The 21223-nt window shown below is 38.6% G+C and overlaps 1 protein-coding gene across 1 annotated transcript; it reads right to left on the reverse strand.

Annotated features, from left to right (window-relative positions):
- Positions 1-10: 10 nt before the first annotated feature.
- ttc38 (tetratricopeptide repeat domain 38) lies at positions 11-20282 on the reverse strand. Its single transcript, XM_088298291.1, is given in 14 exon segments — positions 11-619; positions 940-1013; positions 1437-1596; positions 3169-3334; positions 5648-5729; positions 6683-6721; positions 6955-7014; positions 7157-7276; positions 8621-8696; positions 9966-10139; positions 14177-14348; positions 16007-16088; positions 16208-16285; positions 20115-20282. Coding segments are annotated over 14 exon segments (1401 nt in total). The 5' UTR covers positions 20145-20282; the 3' UTR covers positions 11-531.
- Positions 20283-21223: the final 941 nt, after the last annotated feature.

Genomic DNA, 21223 nt, shown 5'->3' on the forward strand with positions numbered 1-21223 from the left:
GAAGATGCCGTTGATTTTCTTGTATATTTATTTGATAGGAAATACAGAGAAGTGGTTGGATTATGAAATAAATGTGTACTGTACAAGGAAATTACGCTTGTTGGTCAGATTTACTGACTTGTAAGTAAAAGAGCAGATTAGAAAGCAAGACAGTAGCCTATTCTATCCTATCTACGTGGCTGGTGCCCTAAAATATTTCATAAATAAAGGTGTATTTTTTTTCTTATTATTATTAATTTTAATGAGGATTTTAATGTATTTCAAACAATTAAGTGCTTCAGATTCAGCATGACAATACCGATATGCATCAATATCTTTTAGGTGTTAGGATGGGCACAGTAGCAGAAAAGTGCAATATTTTTAGCCACAAAGTAAAATGTCAGCACACAGAGCTCCACATGAAAAATCCTGCATCAGAAAGGATTTAGTGCCTTCAAAAAGTCAGCCTCTTTGACAGTCGGTCCAAGGGTGTCCTGAAATCATACATGGGGACATCAGATTCCATGGTGCTGTGTGCTTCTTGCAATCAGTCTAGTTGTGAAGAGCCATGGCTCTCTGCATCAGACGATCAGTCAGAGGGGAGTTTGGCCTCGTTGCTTCACGCTCCACCAGAAGACATCTATTGGAATTCAACACAACACCATTTGTAGAAATGAACACAGATTCAGAGAGAATACTATCTGACAAGATAACTTAATCAATAAGGACAGTGCAACACAGATCTATTACGTAAACTCAGAATGAATCCTGATCAGTATGCACATGGAAAGTCAGCAGACAACATAATGCGACCAGACCACCGTGTCATGTTTATGCTTTTCTTTTTATATTGTCACTACATGATATCTCAGCAGTCACACAGAAAATACAACATAGCACCGAATGCTAAAACAAGAAAGGACTGCGGCATCCTATGTGGAACTCCCAACTGTGCATTACCTGCCAAGTCTCTGGTGGTGCTTATTCTCCGATTTCAAGGCTGCATGAATAAGCAGGTGATTGAAGACATCTCTCTGCGAGTAACAGTGGACAAAGCCATTAGCAAACAAAATAACTATTGTATTTATGCATTACATATTGGCTTTCGACTGTTTGGAGTTACACTGTATGTACACTGTCGCACCTCTGGGCCACGGTGCATGAAGTCCATCAACATCCATCACAGAGATTCATAATTCATGTGCGTGCACTGCGCTCAACATTCTCACACTACCCAGTGCAGTATACTCATGGGCTGAAAAGACCGCTGCTCTTACGCAGGGCATTCTTTACATCTGGCCCACTTTCATAACAACAACAGGGATTTGTTTTGACTCAAAGAGACACAAATTCAACATGATCAACATCGTGTTAACCAAAGACGGTGAAGCCTCAAGGTCGAATACGTTTCTGAAGAAAATAAATAGCAATATGGTGGGCGGTTCTTGTTTTCTTACCTGTGCATCACTGCCCCCTATCGGCACTATATTGTAGCGCAAAGGGTTGAGTAACTCCACAGTTTGATCATAGTTTCCGTTGTCATATTCCATCATGGCTTGACACATGGGCACCCCTATGGGTCCAGCCAGTTTATGATGGTAGTTGTCACCTGGTGTCCTGTAAAGAGAAGGATACTCCCGATAAAGACCGAATGACACACAAACTTTGCAAATCTAACAGAACATGACTGCACTTTTCTTTTCCAAAAGCCAATGAAAAGAGTGGAGTCAGCATTGCTAAAGTCATAAATTTCTCACCCATTGCCCACATGGCCTTCAAATGAGATGTGGCGCATTTCTAACTTGGTAATAGCACAACACTAAAACTCTTAAAATTCTGCTGAGTCATTGAGCACGCACACAGCTGGATAAATAATCTACTAGGCAATTTTCACGAGTACGCTGTTGTGCCAAAGGTCAGTAACAGTCCTGAAGCGAGACATTTGAATTTTACAGTCAATATGTTGCAGCGTTGCGGTTAACAATTTAGAAGCCCACAGAAGTAGCTACTGTAAGGCAAAGTGCAGAAAAAGACTCTGACCAGTGGATGTATAATGATTGCCGCGGCTTCCTTTCACTCACACTGACAGCCAAAGACGTTTCTATTCTGTTCAATGTGAGTAGGCAGGTAGAGTACGTTTCTTTGACTCGAAGGTGTCACTCAAAAACAAAGCAAACTTTCCTTTGTGATCAAGACAATAGCGTTGCATAAAATGCCAAACAACACCGCATTTTTAGCAGTCAGTCGCGCTTGACTCATTTGCTGTGGTCTACAACAGTGTACTGTACCAAAAGCATGTCAAATGTGACGCATCAATGATACTCTTGTGGTAATTAACAGTTACTTAAACATCTGTTAGCTGATCCTAAGAAACAATTTAAAAATTCAATGGTGGCATAAGCTCTGCCTTTAGAATGTATTATTTCTATTTTCTACATTTGTTATTTTGTAGTTTACTGTTTTTCTAGCACATTAAAGACAGCATTTTGTATTACGGTAAGTCCATTCCATTCAAGTTCTTGCATGCCATTTCTTTTCCTGTTATAAACGATTGTGGATTTCACACCACTTCACAAGATTCCACAAAGATGATCCCATCTTCCCATGAGGCTTTCTTCGATTATATTTACAAGTCACAGTCTCTGACTTGCAGCACTGCGTTACGGCGAAATCCGGATTATGTAAAACTGCGCCATTTAGACATAAATGCCATAACTAAATAAATGCAAAGCTTAAATCATATGCCGACATCCTGCTCGATGACTAAAGCCGGGTGGAAAGCATCCGTCTCTCACCTAGGAATTGACTTTGAATCTTTCAACAGCTGCAACCCACTCAAACCCCCCCAGAAGTAACTCCCGTGACTTATGTAACAGTGAAAGACATGACAATTTCAAGTAGTGGTAGTACAAAGCAGCTTTTCGTGGCTTTTCTGCAGCACAAAATGGGAAATGACCGACTGTGGTCAGGCTGCCCAAACAGATCATAACCACAAAACCCCAAGGGAGGAGCGATTGCTGGACGATGCTTTGTGAATTGGACTGCTGCTCTCACTTCTGACAGCACATGGCCTTCATCCTACACTCAACGTTGCTCCTGTCTCAGTTTTACATAAGGCCCCGGTGGTTCTTATGTAAGGGTGATGATGTCGAGGTGAGCAGAGGAGAGAGGAAATGGTGCGGAAATTACTTAGCCAATTCCTGGAGGCCTTCCAGCAGACGCTTCGAAGCGCCGGTCTCTTTGGCTCCCAGGGATACCATGAGGAAGTGGAGGTCATTAAATAGAGTCACATGGTCATCAGTGTGAGGGAGCGTTACCTGGAACATCTCCCGGAAGCGGTCCCCCACAGACACACCTAACATGCACACAAATTTTGGTCATTATCGTAGCGTGATGTCTGAAAACAAATACCGTTCCAGTGCACTTTTCCCAGTCGGAGGTGGGAAAACTCTGACTTCCTACTTTTCTGGAATGCAGCGTCACATTACCCCAGCGTTATTGTAGTTCATTTTGAGTTTTGAAATTTTGTTAGTTGGACTTCATCTTTAGGGTGGCTTTTTTTTTTCTTAGTTGTTATCAGTTAGGCTTTTCAAAGTTTAGTTTTTGTTTAGTTTGTGTTAGATTTGAGTGTATTTAGTTGTGTTCAAGACAAAAAAAGTATTGCAGTAAAATGAAAAAATAATTAAAACATCCATCACCGAATCAAATGCAGGTGCTCTGTAACAGTCTACAGACTTTGAATCACAATAAGTCACTGTATATTACCGCTTGTAAAGTTAGATTTTCCACTATTTTTTCCAAGGTAACCGTGGAAAACGTTTTTTTGGACTCACGGTTTTCCAATTCCATTGTGGTGTTCTTCTGACCTGCCAAGATGGCTCATGAATTTTAGCAACCACAAAGCCTCCTTACTGTGATATATGATTTTATTTGTTCATGTAAATGGTTTAAAGGTAACCTACAACAATTACCCAGAAAATATCTGGCAGAACAACTTTTCAAGGAATGTACAATATTTTGTGTACACTGTAAAGCAGTGTCATGTGTAATGTTTGGATTGAAGCTACTATGTATGTAATGTCCTGTAATTGGCGCCAACTAATGACTTGCAGTGCATATGTTACAGTTGACCAACCGTCTTAGGTCTTCTTCACGTTCTACCTGACTGTGACTTCATGCAACGCAGAGGCATCGGAGCTGGTTAACATTTGTGATAGCACATCAAAGACAGGGAAGTCCTTTGCCTCTACATTATGTATATCCACCCAGATGTGTTTTATCAGGTTAGCATATGCAATCTAATATGATTGCAAGAGTTGCCCTGAGTTTATTTGAAGAAAGTTAAGCCACACTTTAGTTCAGCGTGCATACACCACAGGCGCGCACACGTCTTCATTAGTTCAATTGTCTTCTTTGTGTGGGCACCCAGCAGACGGAATACCTGTCGACTCGGCTGCACTCAAACTAAGCGTTTATACACACATTTTCCAGGGTCGGGGTTTTCTTGCAGATTTTTTTAATTGATTTTATTCATTGCATTTTGTATTGCTGTTGATCACGCGTCTATTGCGATATACTATACCCAGCCCTACATGGCAGCTAATATATTATAAAAATGGATGGACAGCACCAATATAATAACATGGCCTTATTTGCTGCATTTTACTTGATTTAGTTACATTTGTACATATTACTTTATTGAAAGTAAGCCAGTGTTGAAAATTTAAATTTAATATTCATTGTAGTCAGACCCGTTACCAGAGCCCAGCATTAAATGGGGCACACGGAATGCATGAATACCCTCCAGACAGCATTTACTTAGCTTCATATATTTGCATAGCATTGGCGCTCTCATCTTGAATGGCACCCTTTGCACAACCGCATTATCATAGACATCATTTACAACGCATATACAAAGATGACTTCTTGAGTACATCGATGCAGCAGCCATATTGGATGTGGCAAAGTGAAGCAAATTGTGAAGATATTACGTTCACTTGCTCCTTGGAGATGTATTATCAAGCAAGAACTAACTGGATCAATACTGACTCTTTTTATGGATTGCATTATGTCATTATATCACATCGACCGGGCCACTCGGTTCAATGGATGTCTACTGCAGAATTAAAACCTATAATTAAAATAATTATCAAAAATAATATTTCTTCAAGTTAAAAATATATTTATAGTTGTTGGTTTTTATTCAGATATGGGGAACCAACAGTACAAATGTACAAACTGGGTTGAAAATGGTTGGGCTTTGAACATAGTACATACATTTGCAATGACATATAGTAGAACATACTAAAATAATAATAATCATATTATGCTGATATAGAGTAGACCGTCAGAGCTTGTACATTGGTGTTTGAATTAAGTTGGAATTCGACCTTAAATTTCAAGCTAAATATTGTCTTAAAGTCAAACCAAAACAAGCAAGGAAAAGTCGAAGTGGCTTGGTATCAGCCTATTAAAATTCCAAAGAGGAAAATGGGAATGAAAGGTTTACAACACCCTTTTACATTTTCCCGTCAACTAGCTATGTTAAAAAATTAACTAAAAACACAACTTAACAGAATTTAAACGGTAAAAGCTCAAACAGTAGATAGGAATGATTTTGAGGATTTCTTAAAAATGAATATTGAATATTGAGCAACATGTCTCTTACCCTCCATTTCCAGTCTGCTGAGCAGGGAGCTGGCATCTACAATGTCCAACATGGATCCAGAGTCTTTAAAACGTTTGAATATCTTTAAGAAGAGGGCACACCTTTACTTGAAATACTGCATGTAACACGGCACAGCTTTTACGCAATTACATGAAAGAAGCAAAACGTGAAGGCATGGAGTTCCTGCTGGAATCCCCTTGTGTGAGTCTTAAATCATTCATGAGAGTCAGGCCGGCAGCTCATAAAAACGGCTGATGATATCAAACCTATTGCAACATGAAGAAACATAGTAAAATGTTCTTGTTGCTTTCAGTGACAGGACTTTAAATAGAGTGACACTTGTATCCTCTATAATTTGAAAGTTTGCATAAAATAATCATCATCTTGAGTAGATGACGTCAGCTCTTACACCAGTAGCCGTAACATTAGACACAACCACACCATTGTAAACATGTAAGAGAGCAACAAAAAACATAAAGATTGATTGACATTTTCAGAGAGGCATTATTGTAGCAATATCATTCTGATTTAGTGGAGAACGGTACTGCCACTGAGTTGTTTCAAATACTTCAATTACAGTATTTTCCCGACCATAGAACACACGTATTTTTTTTTAATTGTATTTCTTTAGTCCTTGTTTTGGTTATTTTATTGTTAGCTAGTATGCTGTTGGGTTTTGGTTTTGATGTAACACCGTGACCGTACATAGTTAAAGATAAAGCGACTGTGAAGTGATGTGTCTGCTTGCATTACTGTTCAAGCTATTTTATGTTTTTGCGTGCATGCATGCAAAGCTAAGATGTTTTATGACAGCTCTGCGACCAATAATACGGTGCGGCCTTCGTATGTGTTAAATACAGAAATAGCACATGCAACCGAGACCGCGCCCTTCGATGTGGTGCGCCCTATGGTCGTGAAAATGTCGTACCTAACTTGTCAAGACTGGAGGGGCAAAATTATCATCAGGTGTTCTGGCACATATCAGTATGCAATCTCACAGCACATCCGTTTAAGAATGGAATGGAAATAACTAACCTGAGAATCGAATATTTGCAGTGCAGCCTCATATTCCCCCTGTGGAGCGGGAGATGACAACGACAAATTGAAATAACGACAGACTTGAGATATGCTTGCTTGGTAAGATTGCATAGCACAGATGCAAACACAAATTAATCTAGCAATATAATCAAGTGTTGACTTCAAATTACCCCGGAGAAAACATATCACAAATACAAGTTCCAAAAACTATTTGGCTGCCAACTTTGCGCTTGACTGAGAAAACTCATTATCCATGCTGTCATCTTTACCTTCTCAATGAAGTACAGTGCCCAGTGCCAATAGTTGTGAGTGGCCAGCATATCAGATACCTGCAATGACACAACACTTATTGAAGAGAACATTTCCCCAGGCTGTTTCATTCAATGGATTCTGATGAGTGCAGAACAGTACACGCTTACTTGAACATGATTCATCAGAGGAACACAGTGCCGAGGAAGTCAATGTTTATACCTGCCAGTCTTTTTCCCTCCGTTACATGAACTTCAAGCCTTTCTCCACCTCACCTCTCATCTCATAGACATGGGCGACAGAGTGGACGGACCACGCGTCGTCAGGAACCAGTGCAAGGCCCTTCACGTGAATAAAATAATAACGGCTGAGAAACACAGATGCCAATACTCATCTAAAGTATTGTGTTTTGCAACTACAGTAGAACCTTGAAAGTCGAAACGTAGAATTTATAATTTGCTAAAAAAAAAACATTTAAAAAAATTCACCTCTTACTCTACTCACAAATAAAATTCCACAAGATGTATGTATTGGCTTTTCAAGAGCTTTTTTGCAAGTGTTATTACAAAACCCGCACCAGACTTAACGAGGGACATTCAGACGATACAAGAAAAATATGAGAGGAGAATATGAAGTATGCACCCTGGATGTTTTGGAAGCCGACTCACATTTAAGACTCCCTCAGGACTTGGTAAGACACATTGTCACTTCTTATTAAAGTTAAGATAGTGTGCTTCGTCTTTTTTTCCTTTTACGATTAATATTATTTTGTGTGATGGTTGGGAAGAGCGAAAAATGAGATCCATGAGTCACACCAGCGATGACATAATTTTTACATGAAGTACAAGAGTCATTTGTCATTATAGATTAGAATATACAGTTTTTTTAAATTATTTATTTAATTTATTTTTATTAGACCAGGGGTCACTAACCTATTTTAAAATGACATATAATGCTTGGTTACTGATTAACACAAAGAGCTACCGATTTGATACACACCTCTGAAATAAAACATTTGCTCAAATAACATTTAATTATATAATATTAACACTAATGAATGATATTCATCGATGTGAAAGCAATGCTCTAGTCAAAGATTTGTCACAATAATTACCGTTTCATAATTATGACTTGTCAAGGAAGGAAAAAGATAAATTTCCTCATACATGACAAGTATTTACATTTTGAAATTATCAAGTGGTATACAAAATGAATGGAAGGATGGATGGTTAAAAATTCCTGCATACGACTGTTCATACTCCAGTGTATTGTTTGTCTTTTGGAATATTAACAGCAGTGAACATAGTTTTAAACATTTTGTAAGTTTTAATTAAGTTAATTATAATAGCAATTTAAATTGCCCAAACAGTTTTACTCAAGAATTGATTACTTCTATTTCTATATTATCTGAGTTTTTTTTTTTTTTTTTAAAGTGTGTGTGTGCATGTGTCTGTGTCTGTTCTTTTTCAATCAGCATCCTGGAAAAGACTGTGTTCAACCTTCGATGTTCCACTGTACTTGCTATACATTATTTAAACAAGTCGATTGTGACTCCCGAGGCCTGGAATGAGCGGCTCATTAATGTACATCAAATATAAATTAATTGTGAATCAAAGTGACAAGCTCAAGAGAGACACAGTCTGCATCATTAATGAGCTAAATCACACAACATGAAGACCGTCTCACCTCCATGGCTACTTTCTCAGCCTGATCATAGAAATGCGTCTCCAGCAGACCAAAAGAATACAAGCCTTTCAGATAGCTGAAAATAGATATGAATAGAAAAGCTCAATTCCTGATTATAGTTGATTTTCCACTATGGCATCAAAGAATTAATAACCAAAGTGAAATCAATCAACACGGACTTCAATTGAATATACGGTACTATATAGGAATAAAATATTTGCACATTCTGCCTTTTGTATAGTAAAACATTGGTAAATATGATACTAGTGGTAATTACATGTTGAGGTGACGTACGCTGAATTCTAATGTCCCTCACTAGAAAACAACAATAGTTGTATAAACATACATCAACTTATTGTACGGTGACATCCTCGGCGCTTATGGCTGTTTTCATTGCTCAGACTGCAATCATCAGAACCTCTATTTATGTTCAAATACACTTGCTACAGGCCAGTGTCACACTGAGTTAAAAGCAGCAAATTCAGCTCATTTTCTCTGCCATTCCTCGTCTAAGCTCCTCTTCCTACCTTGAACAGTAAAAGGCTCTCATGTTCTCTTACAAGAAACCCGTTGAAATGAACTTGTGGCCATTAGACATGTGTAACACTTCCCTTGGCTGGGAAAAACACTTGCCTGGTGCTCAATAACCAACTACATTGTGTCACATTTCCACTCGCTGAAACTAGAACTAGCATGAACAAAAAAAAAAAGTCTTACAATAAACAACTTGTCTTGTTTCACAAAGCCATCATTGATAAGCGACATGAGGAAAGGAGTTTGACTATTACGGACTGAAAATCAGGAAGGAGAAGTAATCAAGATATATATATTTTTTTCGTTTGGTGGAAAATCGTGACTATTCAAGGGCTCACTAAATTTAAAGATAAATCAATTGAATTGGCCTTGCCTGTCATCTTGAAATTTTGAAGTTCAAACAACAAAAAAGTAATTTAGCTTATCTTCAGCAACTTCACCTGCCATGTATCGGAGATGATCAAAATCATCAGAGCTCTTGCTCTTGGTGTCAAATTGTGTGAGCTTGTCGGCCAACGACTGACCATATTGATAGCATTGGCCTCGGCTACCACTTCAATCTTTTTTTTTTTAACAAGCCCTTCAAAATCAAATAGTCTCTTGCACTTAAATAGATAAAATATTGATATATGTCCACCAGAAGAGAACTCCCTTAAAAAAGTACATATTAAAATGATCTGAATCTTCATTAGCCTTTTTGTGCTATGGATTCAGTTCAAATCCCAAGGAGTGATGATGAGGTACGTACAGTACGTCATTTGTCTTGGCAACGCGTGGAAATGCATCTTTGAATGCCTGTAATCTAAAGTACCTGGACAAAGGAATATGAGGCTTCCAGTGGGGCAGCACTCGAGCAACCGAATCCCTCATCTGGGTTTGGGCTCCCATGAAGAAATAGCTGTCATGGGCAAACTTGAGGGCAAGCAAGTCTGTGGGATGATCAACCAGGATATCTTCCCAAACGTCACTGGCTTTGGGGAAATTCCTACAAGAAACACAAGTCAGTGCAAAGACAGGCGAGAAAAAAAAAAAAAAAGAGAGATTTCCCACAATCAAGGATTTAAACCCCAGAGAGTCTAATAAAACAAAATATTTGTATTTCATTTAGGCTTTAGAACATACCATGATATACTCGAGAGCAAGGAAACATCCAGCCGATATTACACCAGAAAAATCAAATGTTGTACGAGAGTGTCATTCAAAAGACACCGAAATAGAGCAAAACAGTGTATTTTTAGGACTGTAAGTCGCTCCAGAGTACAAGTTGAAGTAGTCAAAAAATGCATCATGAAGAAAAAAAATAACATAAATCAGGCCAGAGAATTAGTCCCATTTTGAGAGAAATGTATTTTACAAAAAACTAAAATAAGAACAGTCGCCCCAAAATCCTCGTTCCCTAATCTCGGGTGAGTTTGGAAATGTTCTCTGAGCACGCAATGCTTCACTCGCAGCGTTCAGAAACTCAGCGCGTTGTTCAAATGTGCTGTTTGGTTCGTCAGAGTGCCCCCAAAAAAGGAGTGCCAGAACCCAAGTGTGTCAGGCAATACAGATGGAAACAGTTCCGGCATGAGCTGCTGATTGCTTTTTAACATAGGCTGCATTTGGAAAGGAATAGCAGAGGAGCGCGCTCTGCCACTCCGGACACACACAACCTCAGAGTGGTGAAAGTGAAAGTTTTTTTCTTTTTAGTTTAAAATCCTGCCTGTGTCGCGTTGTTATTGCGCATTATGGTGCTGCAAAGGCAAATGTGGCGTAAGGAAGCCGCATACTAAGACGAACGATGTGTCACACGTTTGTTGCAATGACTACAACTTCTTCTGCCTCCATTTTTTTTCTTCCAATTTCATTTGCCAGTCGTAAAATACTTTTGGTGCATTACCGCCACCTTCTTGCGCTTGCTATAAAGACTTCTTCTTCTTCTACTTTCTTTTGGTGGTTGTCAAAAACTTTAAATGTGTCACTGGCGGTAAAGCAAGAAAAGTATTTGCCAACTGCTAAAAGAAAGTCAAGACGATTAGGCAATTTTGGGTGCAAAACCAAAAACGCTGAAGATAGTATAATAATAGTTTATCTCTTGAACCCAGGTTAATGCTCTATTTTGTTTGAGTCATTATCACATAATAAATACCATATGGATTTTTTACAAGCAATTTCTAGCAGTTTTGTCAGCCTCTCTGTTCAAATGTGCAACGTGTGATGAAGGAAGGAGTGGAACAGAGAACAACAGGCAGCTTTGAGCAAAGGAACAATAGGAATCATGAACTCCATTTTTTACGGCTCATGTGCACCAGCAGAAGAGGAAAATGCAGAATGGCCTTATTCATTCAGTGAAGAGGGCAAAAACACTTGCAAATGTGAACCTTATCTCTTATTTAGGGCACAGTAATTTGCAACACACCATCTGGACAAAGGTATTGGGACACATCAGCAGTACGATTATTTATGGCTTATTCAAAATGGCATATAGGACACAGTGGATGCCACGGTGGAGCCCTCTGGCATCGACTCCCTTGTGCTAATAGTTGGGACCGCCACGGTCAGTCAAATCAAATCATCTCCGCCCAAAATTGCACATGATTTGTACATCAAACTCACTGTCCACTTCAGCTACGTTCTCACAATGACGGTCCGTTCCTCCAAAACACTACAGCAGGTCAGTGTGATCACAAGCACCATCCAATGCTGCACCTACATCCATTCTGGTGAAAACTTCAAACAGGCCTTCCCACAATAGCGCGTCTATCAGGCCGTGCTAAAAAGGGTGTGCTCTCTCCACAACAAAACATTTTGAGAAATTACTAACTTGATGACAATAAACTGGACAGTATTAAACTAACAAAGACAACTGCTTGGTACTGATCCACCCGTTCTCACTGAGGCCTGCCCACTATTTTTTTTTAATTTAATTATTTTCAACAAGGGGCGTTAAGAGGTGCTACTGCATCACTGATTAAAGAAGAATAAAACTCAAATGAGGTTTCTTTTAAGGTTGAAGTTTCTTTGAACTGATGGATACTGATGACATTCAGCGTGCCGTGCCTCAAGGGACAAGATTAGGCCCATTTTATTTTAATCTACCTGTTTCCCCTCGGGGACGCCATCAGGGGATATGGTATCAGCTTTTCACAGTTAAGCAGATGACACACAGCTGTACATTGTCATGTATCCTGATGAGCAGGGCCTATTGAGACCATTCTTAACTGTATTCTAGCTATTATGTCATGGGTGGCTGCATATTTGTTGCTAGACCAGGTCAAAGCAGAGGAATTAGTGACTGCTCCTGAACGTAAGGGAAAAAAACCTTTACCAAAATGATAAGACTTTAAAACATTGAAATATGTAAAGAACCCGGGCATCATTTTTGATCCGGAGCTTAATTCAATTCCACACATCAAGAATGTGACCCAAAAAGGTTTTTACCATCTTGAGAAAATAGCCAGAGTCTGCCCGTTTCTCAAGCTAAAATGGTAGTGCTGGTAGATGCTTTTTTTCCCCCTCATGCCGTTGAGACTATTACAATGCCCTGGTCTCTGGGCTTCCAAAAAAGGAATAGCTCAAATCAACAATTACTCCAAAACTCAGAAGTCTGTCTGCTGATATAGATCAGTAGGTTGGGAGCACATTACAACGGTTTTAAGATGGTTGCTTTGGCTCCCCGTGTGTTTCATGATCATTCTATAGTTCTTTTACTATTTTTCTTTTCGGCCTTGGGCCCTTAAAAATATCTGGTATGCTTTTATCATATCAACCCTCCAAGGTTCTGCATTCAGCCATTATGGCCTGCGCCTCTGGAACAGTCCGTCAGGACTGCAGAGACTGTTGATATTTTTAAAAGGAGGCTCAAGACTTACCTATTTACTTTATTTGTAATTTCTTTTTCATATTTTCAATTTTTCATTCATTTAACAATTTATTTAATTATTATTCCTTTTTATCTACTCACTTATTGATTAATTTATCAATCTAATACATTTTGTCTTATTATTGGTTCTCTTATTTTCCTTCCTTCATTTTTATTTTTTATCTATTCTTTTCTTTACAACTTGTAGTCTTTTTAATTTTATATATTTTTTGAAAATTTTACTCCATCCAGTGTTGCCTCCTATGAGCCTCCATGCAGTGATGTCATTCTGTGAACTCCTGGGACCCGGAGGGCTGAGGTCTCCACATACCGTAGGGTATTTATCTCTGCCTACCCAGGTCGGAGTTGTCTCAGAGGGGGCATTCTCAGCAGTTGCGGACCACAGCGCCTCTTGGCGTGAGATAACTCCCACAGAATGTTTTCCTCACCCGGATCCTCTGTGCCTTGCTGTGTCTCCATACTGACACAAAAATATGTTGTGTGTGTCTGAGCACATGTGGCTGGGTGTGTTCTTATGGGTGTGTACGTGTTTACATGTGGGAATGGGAGGGGTGTTGAATTTTTTATTTCAATTGATTGTTTTTATTTCTGGAAAGCACTCTGTGTTGCATTTTTAACATGTGAAAAGTGCTATAAAAATACAATTTGTTTAATTTGTTGATTTAGTTCATACAGTTTTAGTGAATACCTTTATCAATACATAATTGCAACTCCTTTAAGGGAAACACCCCAACAGAAACCTTACCAGAAAAAGAATCCAGTAATGATCCTTGTCATTTGTTGAGTGAGTCTGCTGGTTTGCAGACACGGGAGTTGGTCCACTGAAGATTTGCAGCAAGGACTCAGTCTCTCTCACACTGACTTTCTCTTTAGGCCATGCAAACCTGCTGAGTGGTTGTTTGTTTTTTGGGGGGGATTCTGAGTTTTTGACTTTATACTGTGTATTAAACCCAATTCAGCCTTGAAGGTTCCATTGTATGGTGCTTAAGGCTGTCCTTTGAGCACCCTTAATATAAAGTATATAACTGCTATAAATATCACAATCCTGATCAATTCATAGCACTGTAAATTTTACCACAGCACATTGTTGGTAACTTATCAATTCCTAAATCCCGAAACTGCCAGGCCGATCCTCATCTCCTGACCTCTCGAAATCTCACCCATGTGATAAGAACTCTATTGCCTTGACGTGGAGCCGTTCTCTCGGGGTGAGGTTTTGACTGCTGGTCAGCTCCACGGTTTTCTTCACAGCGCTGGCCAGACGTTGATCCAGGCGGGGGGAGGTCGCTGTTCCCAACAGCTCTAAGCCCGTGCTCATCACATGGCCCATCACTGCAGGCATAGTCATTATATCAGTCACTGCTTATTTAACTTTCTCACTGCACACTGAAGCCTCAAAACCGCTTTATTGTTGAAACTAGGTCTCGCAAAATTTGTAGTTCTGGTGTATTCTGGATTGTATTCATTTATTCTTGTTAGCTCTCACACACAAACATGCGTTCTTAAAATATGAAGTTACTGGATTAATAAACATTGAAGTTCCAAACAAAACAAAACCTCAAATTTTAATTATCGTAAGTAAAACAGCTCTGAAAAAGAAAGACATTTCAACAAGACTGCAATGAGGGCAACCGCTATTTTATTATTTATGTATTTCTAACAAGCCTTAACAAGCATGCATTCTTATTCAGCTCATGAAAGTTTAATCAATGACCTCAGGTCAGTTCGGGGAGCATGCGTTGCGTCAAGTATGTGCCAAAATGCCACGGGATGCCCCAAACCCAGCAATGGCTGCTCTTCTGTTCTGCTACACTTCAGTTTTCAGGTTCCCTCGTGTTTAATTGGTGTTCACCTGTGATACAACTTGTGACATATATCGTCGAGAAACTGATTGTTTGACACAAAGGCACTTTGTACCAACAGGGTCCAGTCAATGTCTGAGATCACTTGCCACATGCCCAAGCTTTAAGGTCTCTAAATTGCTTGAACCTTTGTCATTGATTGAAAATAACTGCAACACCAAATATTCTCGTTCCTTTGCTCTTCGACCGATGAATCGTGTAAGCAGAAGAAAGGCTGGCACCTCAAGGTGAACCTGTCCGTAATTTCAATGCTCAAAATACCTGCACATTACGTCAATGACTATATTTTTGGGGGGTCTTTAACTACTTGCGTTGATTCAACCTTTGCAGATTACACATACACAGTTTTTAGCGAGCTCATTTTTAGTTTTCATTGATGGTGTATCAATAAATTACAAGGCATATATTAGTCGTGGTAGATGTAGACAAATAGTGTATGCTATTATCAAAATACACGCGGGAATTATTATTTTTTTTTCCATGTTCAGTTTGACTGTAAAAATGACGTTGGAGTCATTATCTTCCAAACTGTTTCATGGTATAAAGTGAGATGACTTTGCTGTCACCACCTAGCACTCATATTTCAATTTTCCTAACAAATCAAAGCAAAAAATAAAAAATAAAAAAGATGAATGTTTGTTCAATGAATCGATTTCTACAATGATTGAAAGGAATTGTTCCAGGCTGTTGTCATGCTTATGAATGAAACACATGACATCCACCACTCAAGTCCACAGAACACCAAATCTGTCTGGCTGCGCATCGATCAAACACACTAAAATTCTATTCCAGCACCTGTGCCACCATTTAGACCTAATATGTTGTCTACTTTTTCTCACCAAATTGGCAGGTGCACCATAGGAGTGTAATAGGAAACGCCCTCCATCTGACAGAATACAAAATCACAAACGGGCTAAACTAGACCTGCAGCGGGACGAAAAAGAAGATGCGCCCATTTTTATGCTGAGCACACAGGCACCTGCCAATGAAAATACAGCCCTATTGTTATTTCTAATGTTATTTTTCTATTCAGCTCTATTTTCCATTTTTTTAAAATTATTCCAGCAACGTATCCGATATTTGATGGAGAGGTCTGTTTAAATATTATAATAAAATTAATCTTTTTACCAAAATCCGGATCAGCCTCCATGATACGAGTCATGCTTCCCTCAATTCCTCCAACACTGTCAATGTTGCGCCATTTCACATACTAAAGGGAAAACAAAATTGACACAATGAAAACAACTCAGAAATGTTCTCACTTTTTCTGTATAAGATAAAATGAGTTCATCACAATCGCTTTACATTATCTGTGTGAAAATTATCTACCTGAGTTAGAATGGCATCATAAAGTTTGCATGCCTCATTACTGCTGGTGGACAATGGAAGGCCCTCAGCTCTCCAAGCCTGGGGGGAAAAAATGTGTCGAGTCAGCCCAGCACAATCAATACAATGGAGCAAAGTGCAACTTTTAAACACACGACCTACTGTAATGACAAAAACGTGCACAATTCATATTTTCCCCGCCAATCACTGTTGGTGACCATTTGATCAAATTTAGTATCAGGTGGCTCATCCATTAAGCAATACCGTACAGTCAAAATGTTAAGGTGGAAAAATACGTCTTCAATAAACTGTAGTAATATTATAGATAATCATTCCAATTATTTCTTAAAACTGAAATACTAACATGCTACTTTGTAGCTTTAGTTGGAAATCAACGCCTAAATAAAACTGCTTCAAATGATAACACCAAATAAACAGAGATGTGGGATGCTTGAATCAATAACCTCATCTTGACTTAGGTTTTAATTACAAGACAAGGTGTGCACCTTTACATTTTTAAAACCTGCATTTCATGACAGTGCAGTATTTTACTTGTCGTGAACACCGCAAACAAGATGACCTTGGCCACAAGTATGCTCTAACACGGAGTGCTGAAGCCACTTCTACGTTTCATAAATGGAGATTGCAAAATCATGACATTTGGCTCCACAGATTACGTTTGCGGTCAAATTCACAAATGCCAGATCTGTCCAGAAACTAATGCAAGGCACTGGAATAAACGTCATAATCGGACAAGCTACTGTACAAAGTGTACGTAGCCATTTTCAAATTCTATCTTTTTTTGCAGAGTTTCCTGCTGTGCAACAAAAACTGATTTGAAGTTTTGTCAGTTTTGATCAAATCAAACTAATCAAATTGTCTTTTTTGAGAGGTGCACACCAAGTATAAATTGGTATGAATTGGTCTCATGTTGTTGGTTAGTCATTATTTCTTTGAATTTTAATTAACTTGAATGGTTTGGGCTTAGCTTTTGCACGTTGTTATATATTTTAATAAACATGACAAAAAGGGCTGGGTACCGATTCAGATTTCCAAAATCACTTGGGTTTGATTCACAAAGGCCCAATTTGATTCAGTTGAGGTTTACACGCTCTACCACTTTACTTTATCTGAAAGACATACTCAAAAAAAGCTGCAAATAGTAGAAACTTTTTGTTCTGACTTGGTACAGATAAGTACAAGTATGAATGTTTTTTGAACATTTTTTAACAAAAAGGTTTAATTGAACATGACCAGATCAAAACAAGAAATAATAATTTAAAACAATTCCAGTGTAAATAAAGTGGTAAATATACACTGGAAACTCATGACATTCATATTCCTGTGACTGTCTTGCAAAGTTTCCGTTCATTGCTGTCTCTGTGTTTATTAAAAGCAAAAATCTTCCAGCTTGTTGGTGCTGATTTTAGTGCATCTCGCGTGTGGTGATAGATCTTGAGTGACACAAGAAGTCACATGAATTTATGGGTATTAAAAGGATTGATATATGGTTTTATGAATCAATGTTTATGAAAATGAAATTCGATTCGATGAATCGTTTTCTAAACTCAGCCCGATTGACAAAAGCTTCAGCAGAACCATATGAAATGAAATCGTAATCTAACTGCAACAAAACGACTCAAATTATTCCACTTAATAATGTACCGTTCTTCAATTGCTTTTCATGCCATCTTCAATGGAGAGATGCACACCCCTTAATTCCCCACTTTAATGTTGAAGATCATTATACAGAGGTTTAATCAAATAAACATAAAATGCACTTTTTAAACGTTGACTTTGTTTAATAAGGAAAAAAAACAATTCAAAGCTACCTGGCCCTGTGAGAAAAAGTACTTGCCCCCTAAACCACAAGTTGGGCCCCGAGATCAGCAGAAACAACTGAAATCAAGCATTTTCTTTAATGACCAATGAGTCTTTCACAGTTGAGAAATGCTTTTGAAATCTATTTTACAATACCAAATAAAATGCTGGACTAGCTTAGCTGGGGCGACACGGATTTCTGACGGAATATAGCAAACCCGAACCCCGGTATAGTGCAATGCTGGCGTTGATTTTGGCCCACTCTGTCTTTCAGAATTACTTTAAATCAGCAAGATTGGAGGGTTTTAAAGACATGCCACAGCATTTCAATGGGATTAAAGTCTGGACTTTGACTGGGCCGTTGCAAAACCTTTTTTATTTATTTATTTTTTAAGCCATTCTGAAGTGGACTTGCTGGTCAGTTTCGGATCTCAAGTCACCCAGGTCCTGAAGTAACAAATCAGACCAAAACGATCACACTCCCACCATGTTTGATTGTTAGTAGGATGTTCTTTTGTGTGTGCTAGATTCACGTCAAATGTAGCAAGACACACGCCTTCCAAATGTTCTCCCAAAAGTCTTGGAAATCATTTGCATTTTTTTTTCCCGGCGGTTGGGATTTATGGGGGATTTGGCAAAAGTAAGATGACCCCTTTGGTCAACAGGTTTTTTTTGCCTTTAAATTAAAAATATGTCAGCACTAAAATTCATCCCCCTGGAGAAACTCAGGGATGATTTAATATTTTTTTTCTGACTAAATTCCGCACATCTTAATGACGGCCAATATTTCTGGGCAGTCTGCTATTTTCCACATATCAGACCGACGACGTCATTGAAGAAAGCAAGCATTGCAATATTGTTTCCTGGCATTCTTTCTGGCGTTCTGTTCTCACCCAGTGTCTGAAAACGGTGACCGATCGTCAATAAAATTCATATGCACAGCTTTATTCATGTCCAATTCAATCTGTGAAAATATAAAAGTGCTTGACATGTTATTTGGGACATTAAATGAGAACACCTATTAGGAAAAGTTATCCACAAAATCAAAAATAGTGTGATGATAATTTTTTAGATCTTTACAGGTTGAAGTGGACAATACTAAGGATGTGCCTATGAATGTTGGTGGCGGTAGTCGTAGTTTTCAGACAAGTAACAGAAAGCAATCAGCTGAACGCCGCTTATACAGCCAAAGGCAGCGGGGCGAACACTGGCTCCCTTCTGGCTAGATATGGAGCCCCACATTGTGGTGGGACGTGCGCTTCGAGTGCATCGATGTCGGATAGGCACCTGTACGACCAGGAAGTTGGCTTGGCGAAATTTCAAAGCCGTACTTTGGAAAATACAGCTTAGTGTGGCCGCTTGTGGTGTATTTGTCGGATGGTGAGGATAATCATTGTGATATTTCCAGAGATTAAAGGGGGCATAAGCAGAGATATCCACATAAATCTTGGTGCCAACCACTCACAGTCACAATCATACCCAGTGACAATTTAAAGCGCCCAATTAACTTAGCATGCATGTCTTTGGAATGTGGGAGGAAACCGGATAACCGGGAGAAAACCCACACAGGCACGGGGAGAACATCCAAACTTTATTGAATAAAATCAATCATTTAATAGTGTATCTATGCAAAAAAAAGAAAACTAAGATTTGAAAAAAGGGCACTTTTTCACAGCACATTTGGTGATAGAACGTTTTAAAATTTCTCTTGAATTGTCTTTGAGTGGTCTGTCTGCTAATGCTCGTGTCATGTGAATCATTGACATTTTAAAAACATACCTATATATTTTACATGCATAGTAGAACACATTCATCTTTTATTAAGTTTGTCATTTATATTCTTAAAATTATCTCAATTATTTTAAACTTAATTGATATAAATCGAATTTGGTTGTCATGTTAGAAAATAGAGACATTAAAAGCAATGTTATTCGATTTATTCATATGAAGTACCGTATGCAAACTGCTTATGTAATAGGGCGCCATATAACACACTCGCCTTGCAGCATATGTTTAGGTGAAATTCTCATACCCGCGAAAAAGTTTATTTTCCGACTCGTTCCAAAATGATCGGTTTTCCAACACTTACCTCACAGTCCCTGTAGCTCAATGGATCCATTTCAGATTACTGTATGAATGGCGGTTTAATATGATTGCAGACGGCCACAACCTTTTGACTCCCTCGCCACTAAACTCTTCCCTAGTCAAGTTACGTTTAAAAGATACGCAGCGGAAATCGATCCGGAAGCTCAACCTTTCAATCTAAGTGCACCAAATATGAGGTGCGAAAAATAACCACCCACCGGACACGACATTAGGTACACCTCCTGCATTGACGAGAACAAAAATTTACCAACAATTCTGAAAAAGGCTTTGTAGATACAAGATAGAAATTGAAATTAAAATAATACATTTATAAACGGAAGACAATAAATTAAGTCGGGGATAGAGTAGTTGAAAGTTTATTCTGTATTGTTGGTTACCATACAAATTGAACAACAAAGGGGGAAATCGTCAGCAATGCACCCTTACGCCACGAGAAATTGGAATAATTAACCTGTTGCTGAATTTACATCTCTAGGGAAGCGATAATAAAATAAGCTCTCTCTCTCTCGCTGTGTACCTCCCATTGGGTTTATTGTGAGAGATTAATTGTTTGTCTATTGTAAATATACAGTAATATTGCGCAGTTGTTATTCGCTAAATTTACATCTGGATAATATTCAAGGTATGCTCGTCAAGCAATAGCCTAGCAAATAAATTTATTTGATTTTACATACAACATTTGCACTTTGTCATGAATTTATCACCAAGACCATTGGGGTAAGCGGCTCGGATAACGCATGGTTGTATTTTATGATAAAAACAAATATAATTCCATCTTCAAAAGGCAAAAGTTCTTAACAGTAAACCCTCTGAGGTTTACCAATAGATCAAAAGAGGGTCTGGTCACTTTATAGTGATCAGTTTTTAATCAAAAGAAAAATGAAACAATTATTCCTTCAACCTGAAAGTTATTGGCTTTGGCTCATGTTCTGAGAAGAACATGAATCGACTTTTACGATGACCTCGTGCTTTACACCCACCCTATGCATTGATATTACATTCAGAGGGCTTGGATCCACTGCATCCCGTGTTAATAAAAGTGTGGAAAGTGTAGTTCCCTTCTATACCTTCACTTTTTCTACTTCCTTTGTG

Source organism: Idiotropiscis lumnitzeri, chromosome 6 (assembly GCF_059441095.1).
Source record: "Idiotropiscis lumnitzeri isolate Australia: NSW breed Sydney's pygmy pipehorse chromosome 6, RoL_Ilum_1.0, whole genome shotgun sequence".
Taxonomy (NCBI): domain Eukaryota; kingdom Metazoa; phylum Chordata; class Actinopteri; order Syngnathiformes; family Syngnathidae; genus Idiotropiscis; species Idiotropiscis lumnitzeri.